Consider the following 22971-nt stretch of genomic DNA (forward strand, 5'->3'; position numbering starts at 1 on the left):
CGTTGGGGCGGGCGCGCTGCAGCGAGGGCCAGCCGAGGAAGCTGCGGGCCCAGTAGCCCTGCGGGCCTCGTGGCTCGCGAGGAACTCGTGGTAGTAGATGGGCCTGTACGTTTTATTGACGCGGTACGTGCCCTTGCGCCGCGGTAGTCGGCGAGGCGCTCGACACGGAGAGGCCGGCGCCCGACAGGATGACGGTCGTCGGCGACCGGCCGTCGGCGACCGGCGCCGTCAGGAAGCGCGCGAGGGCGGCGACGGCGCCGGGGAGGGTGTTTGCGTTGCGGGGGATCAGGGTCGGCGGCGCAAAGAGCTCGGTGTAGGGGATGCGCATGAGAGGCTTGCCCATGGGGGACGTCATGCCTTTGGGCTCGTGTCGGCGCGTGTCGGAGTCGTGCCTGCTGTCGAGTCGGACGGCTGTGCTGCTACAAGACCAATTTGTTCACCGTGCACTCGTCAACTTGAACGCGCGTTCTTGCGTGCGGGCTCGTACTTCTTTTTGGCAGTGTTGAACGTGAAGCTCGGCTGGTGCATGTAGCGTATCGTCATGGATCGGTGCTTTTCGAGCGACACTGGGTCTGTGGCGCTGTGGCTGGCCAGGTGGGGCTACCATCGCCTCTACCCAGCTTGGCTTAGAGGCTTGACGCTTGACATAGAGGCAACTTCATCTGTCATATCTTGCTCATGTTAAGAATTGTGTGCGAGGTGCAATCATGGTATGGACTTCTCATTTCCATCAATATGATGTATTCGGATTCAAATGTGCAGGTAATTCATTGCATTAAGCTCTGCAGGGACATGCGCCTGACGGACTCCTCTTCACATGACCTTCCTCTAGAGGTAACCTAGAATGATTTACTCCAAGTCAGGCATCTTGCCATGGCTTTTGGTCCTCATGCTTGAGTACAACAGACTTGTATGTCCAAATCGGATTGTCAGTTGGATAGCAGATCTTTTGCGAGTCGGTACTATTTGACCTCCTCTCAACGCTTTACTCCAAACTCCATGCCTAAGACCTCCATGCCTAGGACCTCCATGCCTAAGACCTCCATGCCTAGGACCTCCATGCCTAGGACCTCCATGCCTAAGACCTCCATGCCCAGGAACAATACTGCCATGGAAACCTCATCCCCGCCGTATCCCACCCTCAAAGCTTGAACACCCTATCCAACGAAGTGAAAGGCCCAGTACCTCGAATACGCTCCAGTACCACTGGAGTCGAAGCCAAGGTAATAGGTAGTGGCGGCAAAGCTAATGTAAGTGACATGTGCGTCAAGGCAGAAGTAAAGGGGCTCGAGACAACATGTCCGGCCTGCAGCTGTCAGCACCGCCAACTACTGTATCAACCGTCTTCAACGGCCTTGCCATCGGGCTAACTATGCAAAAACAGCAATGCGGGATGAATCTGCTGGGCAGCTAGAGCGCAGCAACCCCATCGCAGGAGGCTGTGGCGCTTTGCCTGCCAGATCGGATCGCCCCCACCGCCCACATCCCGTTGCCAGAACGAAGCCCAGCAGCGATGGCAAAGATGGTGGCCTTGCTGCTGACCTCTGAAGTCAATGTGGGGTGGGCAGGCGTCTGTGACGGGCCGCGAATCTTGTTTGAGTCAGGGGTGGAAAGAGACAGGCTGAAGATTTGTCCCGTCGTCGCGGCCTGCGGCCTCCGTTGCTTTGGTGCATGGCCCATGGAGTTGTAGGCCATAGACTCGTTGTACATGTAGGATCAAGAAAAGGGAAGCTGACGCAGCATGTGGGGTTGTGTGGCTCGTACTCTTGCGGCTCGCAGCAGACTGAAAAGTACCTTTTTCTCCTGGTCGATGGCAGGGCAGAGGGCGGGGCGTGTGCCAAGAATGGGCTGATGAGGGGACAGGGGCATGAGGGGGCCGCCTGAGGGGCGCTGGTGCTGGGTGCTGTACTGATGTACATGTACTGATTTATGGTACGAACAGGTACATGTACAGTACTGGTGGTGCGCAATCGAATCATGCCGGAGTCGGATGAGGACCCAGATGCGTGACATCAAGTCAATGGCGTCGCGTCTCTTTTCTGGAGAATACACACCACAGAGCTGGCATCGTGTTTTTTTCTTCCCTCCCTCTGTGCGGCCTTCGCTCTCTCTGGTACGGGCATACAAGCATTCATGTAACGCGCGGCACCGTCGTCCCGAACTCCCCCCCCTCGTCCCCTTTTCCCTTTCCCCTCACGCTCGTCCTCTCTCACTTTGCTGAGGTACCACTGTACGTACCTATTCGAAGTGTCTGGGTTACCTGCCTTAGGTACCTTACCTGGCAGGGAGCGAGTACCTTGCCTGCTTGTCATGTCTGCCCAGGCCCGCCTCTGCCTGGCTGGCGGCCTTCGCCTGGCTGGCGGTGGCCTACGCGTGCGCAGCGTCCAGCGCTGGGGCGCCTGCGTACCCCCGCCTGCGCCCGCTGTACGAGGCTCCCCAACGGTCGCCGTGGGCGTGACGTCCGCAGCAGCCACCGGCACGTATCCGTCCGTCTGGAGGCCCGTCTTCCGTCGCCTCGTTCAACTCTGTTCGTCTCCTTCCGTGAGACAGAGGCCACATCAACCTCAACCACTGGCTGTCTCTGTCTTGTCCAATACTATTACTACCACATCTCGCTCCTTTTCCTCCCGTCGTCGCTCCCTTTCCTTCACTCCTTCGTCTTCCCTTGCCCCTTGCTACATCACTGCGCCCCATCCCTTGCGGCCGCCCGTCTCTTCCATCACGACGACCGCCACCGCCACAACCACGACCACCACCAACAACCCCCTTGACCCAAAACATCGACCTAGCTCCCGACGCGCTTTTCGCTGCCACAGCACCCTGCCGACGCGAACCACAACACTACCACCACCACCACTCCTGTCCACGTCACGCCGAACACGACCGCCCGCGCCGACAGTCACGCGACCACTCTTCCCCGACCCCTCGACAGCGTCCGCGAGCATCACCCGCACAATGGGCGCCGACCAGAAGCGCTCCCACGGCGGGCACTCGCACGGCCACGGCCACCACCACCACCACCATGACAACACGTACCTGACCTCCTCCAACAAGAACGACGCCGGCGTCCGCATCACGCGCATCGGCCTCTTCTCCAACCTCGGCATGGCCTTCGCCAAGGGCGCCGGCGGCTACGCCTTTGGCTCCCAGGCCCTCATCGCCGACGCCTGGCACTCGCTGACCGACCTCGCCTCCGACGTCCTGACCCTCGCCACCGTCTCGTGGTCCCTGAAGCCGCCGACCGACGCCTTCCCCGCCGGCTTTGGCAAGGTCGAGAGCCTGGGCTCCCTCGGCGTCTCGAGCATGCTCCTCGGCGGCGGCCTCTTCATGTTCTGGAGCAGCCTGCTGACCCTGCACGCCCACTTCTTCCTCGACCCTGCCGCCGCCGCCGACGCCATTGCCCACATGCACCACGGCCACAGCCACGGCGGCCACGGCCACGGCCACGGCCATGCCGGGCCCAGTCTGCACGCCGCGTGGCTGGCCGCCGGCACCGTGGCCATCAAGGAGTGGCTCTACCACGCAAGTAAGTTTGTGCTGGAGAGAGAGAGAGAGAGAGAGAGAGAGAGAGAGACGCAGACGAAAGAGACAGAGACAGGAAAAGAGAAACTGACAGCAGCAGCCATGAAAGTCGCGCGCGAACGCAAATCGTCCGTCCTCGCCTCCAACGCCGTGCACCACCGCGTCGACTCGCTCACGGGCGTCGTCACCCTCGCCGTCGTCCTCGGCGCCAACATCCTCTCCAACGCCGCCTGGCTCGACCCCGTCGGCGGCCTCTTCATCTCGCTCCTCGTCGTCAAGGCCGGCGCCGAGAACACGGTCAGCGCCCTCTACGAGCTCGCCGACCGCAGCATCGACGACGAAGTCCGCGCCTCGGTCACGCGCCACGCCCGCGCGAGCCTCGACGCCCGCGGCGTCGGCCGCGACGTCGAGGTCCGCGACGTCGCCGGCGTCAAGAGCGGCCAGAACTACCTCGTCGACGTCGAGCTTGCTGTTCCCGGCGACTGGACCGTCGACGAGGCGCGCGAGGTCGAGGCTGCCGTGCGCGAGAGGGTCGGCGCCAAGGTGCGCGGTGTGCGCCGTGTGCGCGTCCGCTACGTGCCCAAGGAGGCGCCCGTTGCTGGCAAGTTTGACGAGTATATCTCGGGCGAGGTCAGCCAGCGGGCGTCGCCCGAGTCGGAGGACGAGGACGAGCACGACCATGACCATGACCATGGGCACGCGAATGGCAACGGCAACGAACACGCCAACGGCAATGGCCACAGCCACGCGAATGGCAATGGCAATGGCAATGGTCATGCACATGAGAAGCACCAGTAAGGGCTGGATATGCCGTTTTTGTTTTTTTTTTCGTCTTTTTGTCAGCCGCAGATAGGTGATCCAATTCTGGTCTGGAGACATGGCTTTCCAACTTGGGCATTTGAATTCCCGAGTAGTCCAGAAAAAGCCGGCCACGGCTGGGACAGGGCTGGCTGGCTGGTGCAGGTGCGTCCTGCGTGGGAATGGCGTTTTGGGGTTTCTGATCGGGCTGAGGCTACACTTGGCCCACGCTTGTTGACGGGAGACACACAAGGCAGCTCTGCCGGCATCAATTACCATCTTCTTCTCATCCCAGCCTGATCTGATACTGGGCCGTTGCGATGCTTTTATGATGATGATGCAATGCCTGTCGACGCCGACGTCGGAGGCCACCTCGACCTTCCCATCTCGGTCGGGCTCTCCACATGGCGTCCACGCCCGGGGATGCTCGGACAAAAAAGACACGATCGGGACCTGGCAGCCTGGACCCCCCAGTGCCAAGAGCCAAGAGCTCGAAAGGCGACACTCCGAGGGATGGCACCAGCCAAGATGACGATTGGCGCGCATGAGCCCACGGCAGCACAGGCGCTGGGGACCCGACTCGCTGGGGACTCGACTCGCTGGGGACCCGACTCGCTGGGAAGCTCGACCAAAGGCTAGCCCAAAGGATACACGTAGTAGCACCCAGCACTTTTAGCACCAGCACTTTTAGCACCAGCACTTTTAGCACCAGCACTTTTAGCACCAGCACTCTTAGCACCAACACTCTTAGCACCAACACTCTTAGCACCCAGCGCTTTCAGCACCCAGCGCTTTTAGTACAAGGCACTTGTACAAGGCACTTTTGGCACCAAGGGAGGCCTGCATTTAGCCTAAATCGCGTCGAGGCGCTTTGCAGCCACATGTTGCGGCAAGCGGGCCAGCAAAGCACAATGAGGGGTCCCACCCTGCTCGGGCGGCCAAGGCTGAGGGTCCCCGTTTCTGCCCCTCGAACATGTGCATGTCACTCTGAGCTCGGAGGCTGTTGCGTTGAGCAGCCTGGACCCAGACACGTACACGTACACAGTACCTACGCAGAGAGGTACTGCCGCCATCCCCGCGTCACGATGATGGGCTGACCCGGAAAAAAATAACGGTCGCACATGAGGGGTCTGGTGTTTAAAGGACCAAGAGCCTGGTCTTTTCTGCCTGTTTCTCCCATTTGACCTTTTTTTTTTTTTTTTCCTTTCTTGTTTCTTCCGACTCTGCATCCTCCTCGCCCGTCATGTCTGCTGAGGGCCCCTTGTATCTTGGGTTCGACCTGTCGACTCAGCAGCTCAAAGGTACTTCCTGCCCCTCATCCCCTCGCCTGCCTCGCCTGCCTCGCCTGCCCTGCTGCCCTCCAAAACGTCCTCCTCTCCATCCCATCACACCCCTCGACCTTACCACAATCTTACCGGACCCTACGCTGACCAGCCAGCCATCGTTGTCCAGTCCGACCTCACCGTCGTCGCCGAGGTCAAGGTCGATTTTGACGCTGACTTTGGCTCCAAGTACAACATCACAAAAGGCGTCCTCACCAACGACGCCGAACATGAAGTCTTTGCCCCCGTAGCCCTCTTCCTCGAGGCCCTCGACCTTGCTCTCGACCGCCTGCGCGAGACGAGCCCCGACAGCGTGGCCCGCATCAAGGGCATCTCCGGTTCCTGCCAGCAGCACGGCAGCACGTACTGGTCCGCCGAGGCCGAGTCCCTGCTCGCCAACCTCGACCCCGCCAAGGCCCTCGTCGACCAGCTCACCGATGCCTTCTCCCACCCCTACGCTCCCAACTGGCAGGATGGCAGCACCCAGGCCCAGTGCGACCGCTTCGACGAGCACCTCGGCGACGCCCAGCGTCTGGCCCACGTCACCGGCAGCGCCGCCCACCACCGCTTCACCGGCACCCAGATCATGCGCCTCCGCGAGAAGCTGCCCGCCATGTACGCCGCCACCGCCCGCATATCGCTCATCTCCTCCTTCCTCGCCTCCCTGCTCCTGGGCCGCATCGCCCCCTTGGACATCAGCGACATTACGGGCATGAACCTCTGGGACATTCCCTCGGCTGCCTGGTCCGACGAGCTCATCTCCCTCGCTGCCGGCGGTGCTGGGGACAAGGCCGCCGCCCTGCGCGCGAAGCTCGGCGAACCTGAGCACGACGGCGGCGCCTCTCTCGGCACCATCGCCCCCTACTTCCAGCGCCGCCACGGCTTCGCCCCCGACTGCCACATCACGCCCTTCACCGGCGACAACCCAGCCACCATCCTCGCCCTGCCGCTGCGGCCCATGGACGCCATTGTCTCCCTCGGCACCAGCAGCACCTTTCTCATGATCACGCCCATTTACAAGCCCGACGCCAGCTACCACTTTATGAACCACCCGACCACCCCCGGCCAGTACATGTTCATGCTGTGCTACAAGAACGGTGGTCTCGCGCGTGAGCAGATCCGCGACCGCATCGGCAAGGACGACAGGGACCCCTGGGCCGCCTTCAACAAGGCCGTCACCTCGACGCCCGTCCTCGGTGCCGCCTCGGACAAGGACGACAGGAAGCTCGGTCTCTACTTCCCCCGCCCCGAAATCGTGCCCAACATCCGCGCCGGCACCTACCGACACACCCTCTCCCCGAGCGGCGCGCTTGCCGAGGCCAAGGAGGAATGGACGCCAGAGATGGACGCCCGCATCATTGTCGAGAGCCAGGCCCTCAGCATGCGCCTCCGCAGCCGCAACCTCGTCCACGCCCCCAGCGATGGGCTCCCCGCGCAGCCACGTCGCATCTACCTCGTCGGCGGCGGCTCGCTGAACCCGGCCATCGGCCAGGTGTTGGGCGAGGTCCTCGGCGGCGCCGAGGGCGTCTACAGGCTCGACGTCGGTGGCAACGCTTGCGCGCTTGGCGGCGCCTACAAGGCCGTCTGGGCGCGGGAGAGGAAGGAGGGCGAGACGTTTGACGAGCTCATCGGTGCGAGGTGGAAGGAGGACGAGGCTGTCGAGAGGGTTGACGTCGGGTACAGGAAGGGCGTGTTTGAGAGGTACGGAGAGGTTGTTGATCCGTTTGAGGAGATGGAGAAGAGGATTCTCAAGGTTGCGAAAAACTGAGTTTCTTGTTGTCTTCTCTATTGTCCCTCATAACGTCTCACGGCGATCACTGGTGTTGGATGATGGGTAAATAGATCACTGGCAGGCAAGTTTAGCAGAAAACGGGAAAGCCAGCACAATGACTGAACGGCCGTCTCACGCAATGCCAAACACTTTACAAATGTCACAAAAGTCAAAACGCCATCGGGATGAAACTGCCAATTTGTTTTGCCTAGCCTAAGGTAACGATGAGAGAAAGGATCTCTTCCCACATTGAGTCCAAACTATCCATGCTCCCTCTTGAGGGAGAGAGAAGAGTAGCCCAACTGCCAGGGGAAAGCCTCGATTCCAAACCCTTTTAACCTAGAGACCAAGAATGCCGGCTTGAACTGGCCAGTTGACTCCCTGAAGATCCAGCGCACGCCGGCGCGATGAAGCCTGAAACGCCGAAAAATCACAACCTGCCTCGGTTCAAAAGCCCAAGGCTTGGTGCCCCTGCTTGCTTCAGCCAGACTCCTCCAGACGAAAGAGTCCACGCCAAAGCACGCTGCCGCCCCCTCATATGATGAGGGAGGAACAGGTTCGAGGGACATTCCTTTAGAAAAGGCACAGAAGCGCCGCAAAGGCGAGGACGAGCGAGAAGACGCTGGCGCGCGCGTCGGCGCGCTTCTCGCCGCCCGAGACCTCGACGGGCCAGGCCAGCGACGCCGTGGCGTTGGCGCCGGGGCCGGGGAGGAAGCCCGACACGTGCAGGGAGCGGGTCTCGTTGGCGGGGGGCGGGGCGTGGGTGCTGAGGCCGGCTGTGACGAGCACGGTCGAGTTGAGGCCGATGGTGCGCGTCAGGGTCAGGACCTCGGTGCTGGTCTCGAGGGCCGTGGCGGCGTGCTCGATGAGGGTGCCGTCGATGGTGGTCTGGAGGGTGTGCGTGACGAGGGCGGTGTGGGTGATGGTGCTGTAGAGCGTGATCGGGGCCGAGACGACGATGGGGTTGGTGACTGTGACGGACAGCTCTTGGGTCGCGGTTGCGTAGATTGTCTTCGTCTCGTGGGCGGCGTCGCTGGCGGTTGGGGCTGTGAGGTGCTCGGTGGCGTACTCGGTCTTGGTTACGGTCTGCACGTCTGCGTCCTCGGCGACGGGGCTGGACGGGGCTGACGAGGGGGGCTCGACGGTCACGGTGACGACGCCGCCGTGGAGGGTTGTGGTGCCGATGCGGACGGTGATGGTAGTGAACATGGAGACCTTGGTCGTCAGGACCGCGGACTCGATGATGCTGACGGTGTGCGTGGCAATGTCCGTCTCCGTCAGGGTGAGGACCTGCGTCTCAGTGACGGGGGCTTCCGACGAGAAGGAAGACGTGGTAGACGCCTTGATCGGGGTACCTGGCTGTGCGAGCACGTCCGAAGTGGTCATCTCGAACTCAGTCGACAGGGTCTGAACGACGGTCTGGACCTCGGTCGTCAGAAAGGTGACTGTCACGATGCCGTGGCGGGTGTGAGTGACCACAGAGGTAGTAGGGTAGACAGTCGTTGTGGTCTCGACAGGCACGGGACTGGCGACCTTAGTCACAGTGATCAACACCGTTTGGCCGGCGGCACAAGTCTCAGGGACCTCAGTTTGGACGGGGATGAGGGTAGTGAAGACAGTGTGATCGCGGGTGACGCGGATAGTCGTGGTGCCACCGACGACCGTGGTGGTGGCCATGATGGTGGCGACATCCGTGGGGGCTTCCACCGTGACAGTCGTGGTCAGAGACACCGTGGGAGTGACTGTGATGGTGGTCTCGGTGGTGGAGGTGCTAGAGGTGCTCAAGCTGCTGGAGACAGACGAGGAGGCCACCTCGGTGGTCACGTCAGATGAGATGGCAGACGAGACACCACCAGAGACGGTGACTGTGGAAGTCACAGGGGGAGGAATGAGGGAAGACGACTCCTCAGAAGCCATGACTGTAGAGGTCACCTCAGGGGCAACAACAGACGACTCCTCTGCATCGACCGTCACCGTGAGAGTGGCCATGCTGTGCTCAATCACAGTCAGGGTGCTTCCAATCACAGTCTCGACGATCTCGGCAGTCTCAGTGGCCAGGATCGTCTCGACGATAGCCTCGGTCACACCAGAGGTGACGGTCTGGTACTGGGTGAATGTGTGGGTGGCATTGCGGTAACGAGTGATGGTACCGCCGTTGATGGTTTCAACAACCGTATCATCAGCGACCACAGTGTCAGTCGTGCTACGACCATGTCAGCGCCTGTGAAAAGGCAAAGGGGCCAGATTTGTAGACTCACGTGACAGCTTCTGAGGCAGCAGGACCGGTGAGGGCAAGAGCGTCAGAAGTGGCCTGAATACCAGCAGTGCTGTCGAGGGAAACAGTGGCAAACACGGTAGCGGTCTTGGTGAGTGAGACGGTGCTGTTAGAGACAGTGGTGTTGACAGCGGAGGTGGTCTGGGAGCCATAGGCCTCAGGAGCGCCAGCAGTCGAAGTGATAACCGTGGTGTTGGGGAACGCGTAGCTGTAAGTGGCGTGGAAGTCACGGCGGGCAAGCTGAGGGAAAGTATCCTCAGCATCTTCGACACGAACATTGAAGGTGACACGACCTGCACATGTTAGATGTTGTCGTGAAAAGGCGTGCATGCGCATACCAGAGGCGAGAAGGCCAAGGCCAAAGACGGCAAGAACCAGGGCCATGAACACAGTCATGAAACCGCAAGCAGGGAGGTAGCCCTTCGAGCGATGTTTCTTGACGCGGACACTCTGGGCGGCCATCGGGCGAGTGACCGAAAAGCCGTCCTCAGGGGGGTAGTCGAACACGTCCTCGTAGTACTCGAACTTGTCAGGAACACTGACAGTGTGCTGCTCCACTGCGCCATGTTAGTGTGACATCTTGTTCGTTGGAAACAGGCTGGACTCGCTTGCTTTGACTGCTCGTCAGAGAGTGTCTAAAAGTGTGGTTAGTTACTGGTTGACCAAAGAGACCCGCTTAACACGAAAAGAATATGAAGGACGGAATAAGAGACAAATCAGATGGCGACAATGCGGAAGTTGCGATGTCATCCCCGAGAGGCAGCTCTTAAAGCATGAAAAGAGCCAAAGTCAAGAGATAACTGACAAAGCTTCAGGTTCGTGATTGGATGATGAATGCCCTGCAAAAGAATGACAACTCGCAATGTTGAGGCAGAAACGAGGACGAGAGATGCTGTTTGTGGTCTGCTGGGATATGAAGTGTGCACATGTAAAGACAAGGAAGGAACAACAAGATAACGCGCTCTTGTGTGAATCAGAGGAGGAAACATGACAGACGAGGAGAGCATTCAAAGAAGCGCCAGAAGAGCAGCTTCCGTACTAAGAAAACACGACTTTGAAAAACAAGTGCTTGAGAGTGTTCCGTCCGGCAACTGAATGAAATTGCGTGCAGAAAAGAACCAACCGAGACTTACTTGATTTGCTGAATGAGCGTGGAGCCTAAGCAAGTCGACTAATGAGAGCCAGAAAGATCAAGTCGTGTAGACGAGGCGGTCGCGGAGAGACTGGGAACTGGGGGCCGGTTGAAGAACGCGGGAGAGTGAAAGTGAAAGTGGGTGGTGGAGGTAAGGAAACAAAGCAGAACGCCAGGAGTTGGCGGAGGAGTTGACAACTGAGTGTATGTGGGGCGCGGTGGCTCTAAGGAGGAAGGAGCGAAAACGTATTTGTGCCCATAGCCGAGATGCACAAAAATACAGTTGTTAAGTATGACAGAAGTTGCAATATTCCGTGCTCAGGCCGTCTCAGTGAATGCAGAAACTGCTAACATGTCAAGCAGCGGCTGTGCCCTCACTAGAGCCGCAAGCCATATAGACCTCTACGACGTACAGACAGCACATGGAGCAGTCCATACGCAATATCAAAGGGAACAGCATCAAGGCACATTATAGTGAGATGATAGTATGCATAGCTTTTTACCCTCAATTTTATCTCATTCTTTGGGCCCTGTGCAATGACCCGGAGAAATCTGTAGCGACAAATGGTAAAACTCGATGAAGTCTTCGACACGAGACAAGGCCTGAGCAACAAATCTATTGAGAAGAAGTTACACAATTGGTGCTCCAGACGGTGGAAGGAGATGTCAAGCCGAACAAATGTTTTTCAGGTCTCATTCATCAATGTTTTGCAGAGATTGCGCCTCCACGCCGAAGCAATGAGAGTAGTTCAGCGCCACGCCTCTGACCCGTTACGGTACTTACTCTCATTAAAGAGCATGATTCCTTTCAGCAACAAGTAGGGTAAATCCTTGTTTTGAGGTCAATTATGAACTCATATCACGCAGCTGGCCAGTGATGCTCGGCCAACTTTTTCTCAGGTAGCGGGGAACACATCGATCACTATACCAGAGTACGTCGGTGAAGGTGTCCTTGAAGCGTAGTGAGCTGTTGCCGTCTTTGGTCCTTACATGTGTTTGGTGAGGGTACATAAATGGGGCTTTTAAAACAATCAAATGAATGACGCGCAGAGGCTTCACGCTGTGCTGTCTCTATACTTCTATAGATTTTGATAGACTTGCTGGTTATCTGTGGCTAAGGATGTTGAGACAATCTACGTGACCGACCAGGCGCGCCCAATAAGCTGCAGCAGTCGAGGACAAGAAGTATCCCATGTGCATAAGCCTGGCTGTGCTGATCCGTCAGAGCGTGTGGACGAGGAGAGTGGAGAAGTCCTTCGCAGGTGATGTACGCAGTCAATTTTGAGGTATGTCGTAGAAATACATCTGAATCCTAGCCTGCCGCAACTAAGAGGGGCTTTGCAGCCTTTACATACGCAATCTCATGGTCCCGAGCCCTCTAAGTTAAGCCGCAGTCCCATGGCTCCGCAGGTGCTTTTTGACATTCAACAACACGCCATAAGCATTCCCCCATGTGAGAAAAGACCAACATTCCAAGATATTGTACAAGGAGAAGCCTGCTTCGAGCAAGACACCGTTAATCGACTTTGCACACGAGCCTAGCAACATATCCTCGTAAGCAACAGGCTCATCGCAGCTGCAATTCAGCTCCTTGTGCGCTCCTGAGAGGTGCAAGTACTTCAGAATTATCGTCAGTATTCCACACCCCTACCTCAGTACTGAAATTTCGGTCGATCTTTCACCGGAAGGTAGGCTCAGCTTGACCAGTAGGTAGTCTATTTGATACACGGGCCATTCGTGGCATTCACGGAAAATCCGGCCTATGTGACAAGACTGCCGCCTCGCGGAGCGAGGTTTGCTCTGCCCCTGGTCAAGTTCTTTTCGACGGTGAAGAGCGTTTGGTAACTTCGAGTCGCATGGTCAGCACAGTGTCTGTCATGGACGTTTTAACAGGGTTTCCAGGTGTCCTACTATGTTGTCGAGCAGCTCGCGTTGGCGGACAGGGTTATCTGCAGGACCCCAGTGATCTTGAACGACTTGTCTGTTGGCGTCTCTGAAGCGCTGCTTATTGATAGCATGTGACTGGGGTGTGACAGTGCGGAAAGATTTAGAACAGTGTGGTACTGGGACAGGAAAGTCTTGGGACAATGTGATGTTGGGACGGGAGGACGTGGCCGGTGCCTTTGTGCTTAGTCTGTTATGTTCTTCAACGAAACAGGTTGAATTGTTTTCGGACGTAGAGGGTGCTGGGACGAGCTACTTTTGGGATAAAGAAGTCCCAGGACGATAGGAATGTTGTCTTGGGACACTGTAGTTCTGGGAAGAAATCGTGTGGAGGCAGGAGAGTCTGGAGACAATGGGGTCTGTGCGTGCCTGACTAAGGCTGCTTCGTTTGTCATCTTTGGGAGAAGTGGGGCGTTGCTGGGCAGGAAGTGGTCAAACGCGGGACGCGTGAGGATGCCTTCCTTATTTTGAACTTCCCTTCTTCATCACCACTTCTGAGTCTTTCTTCTTCATCACCACTTCTTGATCTTTCTTCTTCATCACCACTTCTGAGTCTTTCTTCTTCATCACCACTTCTGAGTCTTTCTTCTTCATCACCACTTCTGAGTCTTTCTTACGGTCGCGATGGCAGGCCAACCCGATTTCCGCCAAGTTGCGGGTGCCTTTACTACACTTGCTGAGCAGAGTGCATTGCTACCCAATCTTCCGGCTCTTGATGGCGGTGCACAAATATTAGCGGCAATGGAGGGTTTGCAGCAGGGGCAGGCGCGGTTGGAACGCCGCTTTGAACGCTTTGAGCACCGCTTTGATGCCTTGGAAGTGAGGCTTAGAGCCGGGTGAGTGATGCCTAGGGCTTGTCTTGCGGTCGAGCTAACTTGGGTTCTTTAATAGGGATGCAAATGCGTTGGCGCGATCTCTCAACAGCACTGTGAAAGAGGCAGGACAGATGTTGAAACCTTTACGGAGTTTGCGGACAGGGGAGGTTATCGAGGGTTTTCCTGAGACCTTGGCGGAAATTAATCGTATGAACTGTAAGTTCGTGATTGCTCCCTTTGAGGTATGACGTTTTCGCTTACTGCTGTAGCACAACCGTTGAACGCGATCCTGGAGGAATTGGACCAGAGACTAGGAGGAACACTGATGGAGAGGAAGCGTCAGTTAAAGTTGCTCTGTGGTGTTGTGACACAGCTGGTGTAGGGTTACGAGAATGGCGTTTCAGGTGTTGGGAATGCAGGGCCAGGACAGCACCCACTTCTGGTCCAGTTCGTTGACCGCCGTCTGCGTCCCGAACGCGTCGCAGGGAGTCTCGGACGGCTGGCACCTCTGCCAAGAACGCCTCTGAAATAGAGATAATGCATACCTACCTTTGCAATAGCTGAATTCGGTGGAGGAAAGGCTTGGTTTCCCGTGAATCGTTAGCAGCTATATCCTGTGACGCCCCACCTATTTCGGCCGAAGCCCTGTGACTTGATTAACACACTAGTAGAAATGGGTATCAACAGAATTGGTAAGTAATGGGGGTTCAAGTTGGTTCTTGTATTGGTTCAGTGGCAGAGGCCAGAAAAATGGGTATCTGGTGAACCTTCAGTACTGCATGCCCTCGTCAGATGAATACCCCCATTGCATTGCATTTCCAGCCCCATACTCCCACTAGTGGCTGGTTGAGTTTCCTGATTGTTTGCCTAATGGGGAAATCCGGCTCAAGCTAAGGCAGAAGAATCTCGACTAACCTAATCCAGACACAGAAACAACGCCAATCTCAACGACGTGCCTATGCATGAGGCCCAAGAGCCTGCCCTTTTTCGCCTTGCAGATACCAACAAAGGCCGATCTGCAGGATCTCCCAAGGTATCTGACGCCTCAGTCTCGTGTACCGAAAAGTATCTTGCATTAGGTAAAACATCGCAATTTGGTGTCTTTTCACTACTGTTTCGAGATCAATCCGTGTTTTTGGCAGGTCATTGCAAGGGACATACATGTAATGGTCTGGAGTGCCTCCCAATACCTCCAATTACACACAAACATCTTGGACGGTCAGAGCGCGGGCACTTTCGTTGAACTCGGTTTACTTTGAGGAAGCTGTGGCAGAGCACCAACTGTGGCGTTTACCACTGTGGGTCCTGGGGCTGGGGGTCGTGATAGCCGAGACAGACGGCACCGGATGAGGGGAAACAGCTGTTGTAAGACATCGGGAAGGCCGAGGGGGCAGCAAATCATACACGTCGTCGAGATGACGATCAAGCCCCAGCTGAGTGAGCAACGCAGCTGAATCAGAGTAGTTGGGACAGTCCTTCACCACGGCGGGTGGCACAGCAAAAAGATTCGGGAAGCAAAACTTGCGGGCTATTCTGCGGCCAGCTATCTCCTGCTACACTAGGACTAGCAGCAAGGGCCTTCCCGCTCATCATACAAGCCTGAGGAGAATCGTGTCTGCAGACCTCGACTAGTCCGCCCAATCTCGTCGTCCCTCAGAATGACGTGTTCGAAGACTTGTCCGCCCACTTGTCCAGCAGCTCCAACGTGTCGGTGCACTTCTTCCGGATTGTGTCAAGAGCATCGTCGCCCAAGGCCAGACTGACGGGGAAATCGTCACCGGGCGTATTGGATCTGACGACGTTGAGAATGCGCGCCACACCCTTGGCAGGATCGCCGGGCTGCTGTTGATGGATTCCCTTCGCCTGTGGGTACATGTTGTCGACGAGAGGCTTGTAGTCATCGATCTTGGTGTCAACGTAGACAGCATTCTTCTCATTGAGGAACTCGGTTCGGAAGTACCCAGGCTCGACAAGCAGCGTCCGGATGCCGAAGGGCTTTATTTCCAGATTCAGACTCTCAACCGCGGCTACGGAAATAGGTCAGTCAGTCCATCGCTGCGTGGGAGCGTGATGAAGGCGGAACCAACCTCGCAGAGCCGCCTTGGAGCTGCAGTAGGCCCCAACGGCTGGCCGCCCTCCCCAGGCCGCAATCGATCCCATGAACACAAAGTTCCCAGCCTTCTTCTCCCGAAAGTGCGGCAGGAAAGCTCGTGCGACGCCGAGAGGGCCGAACACGTGAGTTTGGAAAACCTTGTTCCAATTCTCGAGGCTAATCACAGTTAGACAGGTAAACATGCTGGTTGAGGACATGGAGCCATCAAACCTATCGTCCTCGATGGTGCTGAAGTGTGGGTACCCGGCATTGTTCACTACCACGTCCACACCACCATGGATGCCAATGGCCTGCTCCGCCAGTTGTTCAAAGTCGGACTGGCTTGAGGTCAAGTCTAGCTTGAGAACCGATGCTCCCGCCTTTTGGAAATGTTCGATGCTGGTGGGGTTGCGCGCCGTGGCAATGACCTTGTCTCCTGCAGCGAGAAGCGCCTTCACGAATTCGGCACCGAAGCCAGTGGAACTGCCTGTAATCAACCAGACGAGAGGAGCCATGTTTTCAAGGTGAGAATATGAGCTTGTGTTTGCAAGAGATCTATGAGCGGGCTACTCTACGATCCTTTATAGTTTCTTTCTGTCACGTAAACGACGCATGAGCCGTGCGCCTTTGTGCTCAAAGTGCTAGACTGGGATCTCGAGAACGTGCTGATCAATCAGCACGTTAAAGTAAAACCACAAACTCGATCAGGTTTAGACTGCTGCTGTGGCCTTAGGATGATGGCGGTCAGAGGGGGCGTGTCGATAGGCTTCAATTGTCTTAGCTTACGTACGGTTCCAAGCTACATATCATGGAGGCGGCTTTAGCTCCCCAACGTGGTCTGCACTACTGCATGCATTCCCAAACGAAAGACCCGGTGGATGCACGTGTAAAGCTGGTAATCTACACACCAAAGTACCCGAAAAGACGTCTCTCTGGCCCACTTGCTTTCTCTTGTAGTAACTGCCGTAATTTGAGTAGGGGGCGCTGTGAAAAGACTCCTCGATGTCAGTATGCTTTGTGCGACGGATGAGTCGAGTACACCAACATGACAAGCATGCAGCCTGATGTTTGCCTTAGAGCTTGTCTGCAACAGTTGTGTGGGGGAGTTGATATGCCTAAGCTTCAAGTCTATCGCGGAGTTAACGGAGTCCAATACTGCCGAGAACGCACCACCAAGTGGTGGACCTACATGGGCATGTACAATGCTTCAACCCGCTAACTTGCGGGACATTGGAACGATACGGACACTTCATGTAGTTCGGGGCTTCCCTGCATGTGTACTCGAATTTATTATGGAACCAGGACGCAAGTGAACCACCCTGTGATCCGAGCCAAACTTTGAATCATGAAGCGACCCTCTGCAAGGTATGTTCGACTCTTCCTACTGAGCAGCTTGTTTACAGAGCACGGGTTTGGTTCCTCCGAGCTTTGTAATAATGCTTTATTCGCATTCACCTGACTCTCGGCACTAGGTACGGCATTTCCCCTCTACGCTCACCGTGTATGCTGACGTGTCTAGAGCCCAGCATACACTGGGGATATATAGCGAGGTGTTTCCGTGCTCATATTTTCGGCCACAAACCTTGACGAACTACAGCAAAACCACCATTTCACCGCATAAGCCATACTTTTTGAGAAGTTATCCATCATCCGTCACAATGTCTAGGTACGCCGCCTCCCACGTCAGCACCCAGGGCCCTGGAGATGCGCGGCCTACAGCTCTTCAGGTCGTTGAGGATGAAGACCTATTCAACAAGCTCGCCGGCAAGGTCGTTCTCGTGACGGGCGCAAACTCTGGTATTGGTGTCGAGACAGCGCGAGCCATCCACGCCACTGGCGCCACTCTCTACATCACTGCCCGAGACTCGGCCAAAGCCCAGCAGGCTATCGAAAGCATCAAGAACGGACCCGGTCCCAAGTCCGATGCCCCTATACACGCCATAGAGTTGCGTCTGGATTCCTTTGCCTCGGTACGAGCAGCGGCCAAGGCCTTCCATGATAAGGGCGACAAGCTTAATCTGCTGATCCTCAACGCCGGCGTCATGGCCACACCCGAGTGGAAGACAGAGGACGGGTTCGAGGCCCAATTTGGCACCAACCACTTGGGCCACTTCCTCCTCTTCCAACTATTAAAGCCCGATTTGCTCGCAGCCTCCACGCCTGATTTCCAATCGCGCGTAGTTTCTGTGGCCTCCTCGGCCCATCGCTATAGTAAGGTCCGTCTCGACGACTTCAACTTTGAGAAGGATCCTTACGAACCCTGGACTGCGTATGGACAATCGAAGACGGCCAACATCTACTTCGCCAACGAGGTCGAAAGGCGATACGGATCCAAGGGATTGCACGGCCTCTCTCTGCACCCGGGTATCATCCAGACCAACCTCTCTCAATATCTCAGCAAGGAGGTCCTAGCGTCGTTCGCGACGAACGATGCGCTCATCAAGGGAATGAAGAGCGTAGGCCAGGGGGCGGCCACGACCATTTACGCTGCGCTGAGCAACGAATGGGAAGGCCGAGGCGGCAGGTATCTGAGCAACCTTGCTGAGGAGGGGCCAGCGGAAATCAGTGAGCATTGGCTACAGAGCGAGGTTGGATACGCCCCCTGGGCTTACGATGAGGAGGCTGCAAAGGAGCTTTGGGAGAAGTCGAACAAGCTGGTGGGCATTGAAGACGAGTGATAGACCTCGGACTCTAGCGCACGTGGTTCTTGATCTAAAACAGATGAGCCGAGAATAGTATCAAGGCACCCGCCTCCGTGCCTCGTACACCACTGGACCGAAACGCAGAAATAACCTCAGGGTTCGCTCTCTATGTACAAGTGTGAGCTACGACCCTATGTCTCACTGCCCCTGTTCCAAATCGGTCAGGACCAGTAAAAGATACCTCAACCTACCCTCGTAACTATGCTTAGCCTCCAGACGTGAAAAACAAATCTCCCTAATGTGCCGTCGAGCACTTATGTGCAGCATAGATCATCCACAATCAATCTCAACACAATTACGAACTCCGCTCGTGGAGAACGTTTTTGCGCCAGGGACACTGCGTGTCATATCCAGCGGCCACTCATATCAATATCAGGTGGCCTTGCGGAGCGACCGAACAGGGGGCCGATTAGGGGCCAAGGGTTACGAGAACGTGTATATAAGGAGCTGCGGACGGCCCTCCAAGCTGCAGAGGGCCACATTCCAGATGTATTGGGATCCCCAACCCATATTCTATTACTTGCGGACTACGTGTGAAAGGCCTCTTCACTCTGCTCCAAATCAAGCACTGGCAATACAGTGTTCCCTCGAGCATCAATACTTCCGTCCCCGGGTTCCCCAAGACAAATGTTGAGGATCTCTATCCCGGGGCCGTCGTGAATACTTTCGATCCACATGACCTGTCTCAAGCTATTCTGTACTTCGGACCACGTCGTCCCTAGGTTTTCTGGGATCAGAGGGCGCAATCGTTTTCGGAGCCAGGTATGATCAAGGTCGTGGAACACGGATGTTGCCCCTACCATCAAAGCCCAGGCGAAGAGATAGCTCTCTCCTGCCGTAGCGGGCGTATAGGCCTGGCAAGCTTGTCGGAGTTGGTGGACCAGATGCGGGTACTCAAATTTGATGCCAGGGAAACTCCAGAAAACGGTTGTCAAGAACGCGAGAAGTGACAGCCGAAGAAGCTCTGGGAGAGAATTGCTATCAGTATATGTCAGCATGAGCAGGCGGGACTGAACGGATGTCATGAGGTCCTCGAGCGACATCTCCCGTATCTTTTGACCGGACTCGTGGCTATCGTTGATGAGCTGTGAGAGACCCTGCACATCCTTCCAGATGATGTACAGCCTCCTTTCTAAAGCTCTTGCCACAGAGCGCGAGCGGGAGAAGCAGGACGTGTCCGATGGCTTGAGATTTGTGAGTTCAGGCGAACAGTCGAAAGCTGAATCGAAAGATGCAGCATCTTGGTGAAAGGCAGGACTAGCGCCGGTGCAGATGTGGTAAACTAGACCAGCTCTTCGGGCGTTCATAGTTAGCAACGTTGACCAGATCATGATAGGCTGAACTTGGCAAGCGAGAGCGAAGACTTGCCGGCGAAGCTTGGATTCAAGCTGAGGCCTGTTGGCGAACGACTTCATACCACCGCGTAGGGCGACGATTTGCTTGAGACCCGTTATGTGCAGGTGTGCGGACTCTACGTCTCCAAAGCCCTCCGCCATCAAAGCCATACCCATAACGACAGTAGTTGTGGAGTCGGTCAGGGCAGTTGTAGGATCAGCCAGTTGTTTATTGAGCTCTTGAATCGTCCTATACGAGTGGAATTCCGTTCTCTTACTCTGCTCTCCTTTCAAATTATCGTAAAAGAATGACGTCGTGTAAAGGATGGAGTGAAGGTAGGCCAAGTCGAGCTGAGTCCAGTGAAACCAGTATGCATTGGTAGAGTCAGCAAGAGAGTGCCTTCCAATCGGGTACATTGTATCTTTCAGGTGCGAAAAGTCTGGAAGGCAGAAGGCGTTAGGCGGAGGGCTTTTTGGTTCCTGGAAAGGATAAACGTACATGTGCATAGCAAGGTACGCGAAGTACTACTGATGTCTTCCGGAAACTTGATGAAAGTGAAGACATTGGCGGCACGGGGGATCATGCCTTGGTGTCCAATTCGGGCCAGAGCATGCACCGTAGAGTTGAGCGACTCATGTCGTGCCTGAGCCTGGGGGGACTCTTCGGAATGATTATTGCCTCCTGAAGCATGCTGTGACCGTTCGCTTTCCATAGCGATAGTCTGGCCGCGGCTCTTCATTCGACCAGGAAGACCTCGTGTACGGGTGTTCTTCCCCCGCATAACATGACTCCTTATGAGTTTACGGTCTCTAGCAGCCGGCTGACCGTTGGCGTCCACGGTCAGAAAGACCAGCCCTTTAGCCGCTTGCGGCCATGTCAGTATCGTTCCGCTCTAATGAGCCCCATTGATGTGCAAGGCGATAGATACCTTTGGATGGGGATGACATTGACCCAGGCGTGCGGCTGCAAGGTCGTTCGATTGGTAGAACGTCTGCTCAAGTCCCGGACCACTCAGATGGAGTCTGGACCACTGGTATCTGCCTGTACGTAGAGTACAAATCGTGTCCAGTTTCAGTATGATTGTCAGAGGAAACGAGGGACCGTATGTTCCAGGGCGTCCGAATTAGGGAAACAATCAAGGATGTGATAGAGACGGAAAGTCGGAGCTTGACGAGAGACACCTGCTCGGATATTCGACCCGGACATAAGGCCTAGGAAGACCTACACATACGCCACGCGCAATGCATGCCCCTACCTGTGTCCTAGCGCAAACTCTATTTCACTACGGACTTCTTTCCCATAAAAGGGAAATCTTCATTCATGTTAGCTGGTGGTGGTCGGAATTCTTACTTATCGCTACTCACACAGCCATTACTTCACTCTTCGAATGGCGGTGTAATGTTTTTGTCCGGCTTCATGCATATATTCTTTGTCGAGCGCTCGACCACTTTATGAGAATCGCAGAGTCCGTCTTTTCGAGCCTCGCTTTACCATCCTCATGCCTGGAGGAGCTTGCCTTACCACGCCTACGATTGTGTGAGAGCCACCACTAGGCCCGTCTAGGCCCGACCGTACTCGCAGAGCGTTCCGAGAGTCAAACATAGCTGGGCTCGCCACCCTTTCTGATTTCATAGAGTGCAGTTATCGAATCCTCAAGGGGACAGCTGCTGGAGGTATGCTATCTGAGGCCATGGTACGTCAGCTAAGCCACGCACGGGGATCTATGCGATTGAGGTGACATAGGTCCGGAGCAAAATCCGGGCCTTTCAAGCATGCCCTCGATGTGTTCTTCAATATGAGACGCCGAGTGACTGACGTGCCCCGGCGCGCAGAAGACATCAAGCCCATATTTGGAGGCAACTAGCTATAAGGCCATCCGTTAGTGACGCTGTATTTGTTTTGTCCTGCATGCGTGATGCCTCATCGCCGAAGACCTCGTCGCAAATATCAAGCCTCCTGATGAAATCACTAAGCAGTTTCTCACTGATGCCGGATCGATAGACAAGCTTGAGGTACCTACTTTAATCTTCGGTGCTAGAGTCTGGACCGAGGTGAGGCCAGGAAGCCGGCTGGCGGGCATTTGGTGTTTGGCTGTAGAGTCCTCAGGGAAGGGACTGAGTGTCACGAAAGGTAGACGATAGACATAAGAAGGGCCAACAGGCTACGTTTTGAGGAGATGGATCAATCCACCTATTGAGAGGCTCCCAGGGAACAATAGCTGCTTGTCCTCCACTCGCTGCGAGACTCCTGTGGTATCAGTCGACCTGTTCTCAGTGGCCTTCCATGACCTCAGCTGCTCTACGTCGATACAAGGACATCTAAACCAATGGAACCCTGCCGCAATGGTCCTGGCATAGAACTATTGTGTCCCCTTAAACACCGGCATTGGCAAGCCGAAGGGACCAAAATTAGGCTCCTTTCACCCGTGCCGAATCCATCTTAGAGAATTCGAAAACAACAGACCGAAACCAAGGCCCAACTCCAGCTCCAATATGATGAGCTCGGATCGACTCAATATTTCTCAGGACAGCGCACGTTGGTATAGGCTGGCTCAGGCTGACGCGACAAACACTCAGTTCCGAGTATGGCAGGAAGGATTCTGGATGTGCAATCCTGGGTCGCCTCTCCTTGCACCAGATCTGGCAACTCTCAGCGTCGCCTACTGTCTGTAGGCAGACTGAGAGTTCTAGGAGGTGATGATTCGAGTAGAAGCCGCAGAGGCATTTCCTGCCGTCAGTGAATAGGTCGTTTGCTGGACGGAACAAGCACCCACGGCGAACAGGCCCCAGGACAAGAGTTGACATATTGTGGCGTGTGGCGTGTAGCGTGTGGCGTGTAGCGTGTGGCGTGTAGCGTGTGGCGTCAAGGGAACGACAATTGGAAAGAGCTTGAGCCACACGTTGGCGGTGCACGCGCCTCGGTCGCGTTACACGACCACTGGGCCAGAGCCTGAGCCAATTGTCCCAGAGGAAGTACCTTGTACATTCGACCTGCCCCCCCCCCCCCCCCCCCTTCTAATCAATATTTTTTAATGCTTTGAAGGATTCCCGTGTACAATCCACCTTTGATGCGCACATGGGATCATATTCTGAAGCGACATTGGATTATTGTGATAGGTCTTTTTTTATTGTTTAGCATTCGACTACTACGTAGACATAACACTCTGCTTAATCTTGGTTTGGCAATTCGCAAGCACTTCGAATGTGAAAGGATCACGAGGAGCTTTTCTGCGAGAACCTCCACATAGTCAAAACGCGGGCTTC

General features: G+C 55.9%; 9 protein-coding genes across 9 annotated transcripts in view; 4 read left to right on the forward strand and 5 right to left on the reverse strand.

Moving 5' to 3' along the window:
• VDAG_05812 (NAD-dependent deacetylase sirtuin-4) overlaps positions 1 to 343 on the reverse strand; it is a gene marked incomplete at both ends in the record, with an annotated part of 1347 nt that extends 1004 nt beyond the window's left edge. Inside the window, one exon of the mRNA XM_009655209.1 lies at positions 128 to 343. Coding sequence (XP_009653504.1) covers positions 128 to 343 — 216 coding nt within the window. The remainder of the gene's footprint in view (positions 1 to 127) is intronic.
• A 1067-nt stretch (positions 344 to 1410) lies between these two features.
• Positions 1411 to 1710, reverse strand: VDAG_05813 (uncharacterized protein; the record flags this gene model as incomplete). The annotated part of the gene is made up of 1 exon (XM_009655210.1): positions 1411 to 1710. One exon carries the CDS (start codon positions 1708 to 1710, stop codon positions 1411 to 1413), a length of 300 nt encoding a protein of 99 aa, XP_009653505.1.
• Positions 1711 to 2310: 600 nt separating this feature from the next.
• VDAG_05814 (uncharacterized protein) lies at positions 2311 to 4320 on the forward strand (the record flags this gene model as incomplete). Its single annotated transcript, XM_009655211.1, has 3 exons — positions 2311 to 2527; positions 2900 to 3526; positions 3623 to 4320. The coding sequence occupies 3 exons, from the start codon at positions 2311 to 2313 to the stop codon at positions 4318 to 4320; spliced, it is 1542 nt and encodes a 513-aa protein (XP_009653506.1).
• A 1182-nt stretch (positions 4321 to 5502) lies between these two features.
• Positions 5503 to 7575, forward strand: VDAG_05815 (xylulose kinase). Its single transcript, XM_009655212.1, has 2 exons — positions 5503 to 5621; positions 5759 to 7575. Exons 1-2 carry the CDS (start codon positions 5564 to 5566, stop codon positions 7408 to 7410), a joined length of 1710 nt encoding a protein of 569 aa, XP_009653507.1. The 5' UTR covers positions 5503 to 5563; the 3' UTR covers positions 7411 to 7575.
• A 411-nt stretch (positions 7576 to 7986) lies between these two features.
• On the reverse strand, positions 7987 to 11620 carry VDAG_05816 (uncharacterized protein; the record flags this gene model as incomplete). The annotated part of the gene is made up of 5 exons (XM_009655213.1): positions 7987 to 9616; positions 9672 to 10245; positions 10822 to 10846; positions 11234 to 11436; positions 11605 to 11620. The coding sequence occupies 5 exons, from the start codon at positions 11618 to 11620 to the stop codon at positions 7987 to 7989; spliced, it is 2448 nt and encodes an 815-aa protein (XP_009653508.1).
• Positions 11621 to 13388: 1768 nt separating this feature from the next.
• On the forward strand, positions 13389 to 13961 carry VDAG_05817 (uncharacterized protein; the record flags this gene model as incomplete). Its single annotated transcript, XM_009655214.1, has 3 exons — positions 13389 to 13600; positions 13656 to 13795; positions 13849 to 13961. 3 exons carry the CDS (start codon positions 13389 to 13391, stop codon positions 13959 to 13961), a joined length of 465 nt encoding a protein of 154 aa, XP_009653509.1.
• Positions 13962 to 15232: 1271 nt separating this feature from the next.
• On the reverse strand, positions 15233 to 16217 carry VDAG_05818 (retinol dehydrogenase; the record flags this gene model as incomplete). The annotated part of the gene is made up of 3 exons (XM_009655215.1): positions 15903 to 16217; positions 15667 to 15848; positions 15233 to 15606 (listed from the first exon to the last, which is right to left on the reverse strand). The coding sequence occupies exons 1-3, from the start codon at positions 16184 to 16186 to the stop codon at positions 15233 to 15235; spliced, it is 840 nt and encodes a 279-aa protein (XP_009653510.1). The 5' UTR covers positions 16187 to 16217.
• A 1112-nt stretch (positions 16218 to 17329) lies between these two features.
• On the forward strand, positions 17330 to 18349 carry VDAG_05819 (WW domain-containing oxidoreductase; the record flags this gene model as incomplete). Its single annotated transcript, XM_009655216.1, has 1 exon — positions 17330 to 18349. One exon carries the CDS (start codon positions 17330 to 17332, stop codon positions 18347 to 18349), a length of 1020 nt encoding a protein of 339 aa, XP_009653511.1.
• Positions 18350 to 18900: 551 nt separating this feature from the next.
• Positions 18901 to 21080, reverse strand: VDAG_05820 (uncharacterized protein; the record flags this gene model as incomplete). Its single annotated transcript, XM_009655217.1, has 4 exons — positions 18901 to 19957; positions 20203 to 20572; positions 20660 to 20745; positions 21073 to 21080. The coding sequence occupies 4 exons, from the start codon at positions 21078 to 21080 to the stop codon at positions 18901 to 18903; spliced, it is 1521 nt and encodes a 506-aa protein (XP_009653512.1).
• Positions 21081 to 22971: the final 1891 nt, after the last annotated feature.

The sequence above is a fragment of the Verticillium dahliae genome, genomic scaffold (genome assembly GCF_000150675.1).
Source record: "Verticillium dahliae VdLs.17 supercont1.11 genomic scaffold, whole genome shotgun sequence".
In the NCBI taxonomy this organism is placed as follows: Eukaryota; Fungi; Ascomycota; class Sordariomycetes; order Glomerellales; family Plectosphaerellaceae; genus Verticillium; species Verticillium dahliae.

Excerpts from the sequence above, each read along its gene's own strand:
- VDAG_05815 (XM_009655212.1), top strand. The coding sequence starts at position 5,564 with ATGTCTGCTGAGGGCCCCTTGTATCTTGGGTTCGACCTGTCGACTCAG. Across the intron at positions 5,622-5,758 it reads GTCGACTCAGCAGCTCAAAG|CCATCGTTGTCCAGTCCGAC; the intron begins GTACTTCCTGCC and ends CTGACCAGCCAG.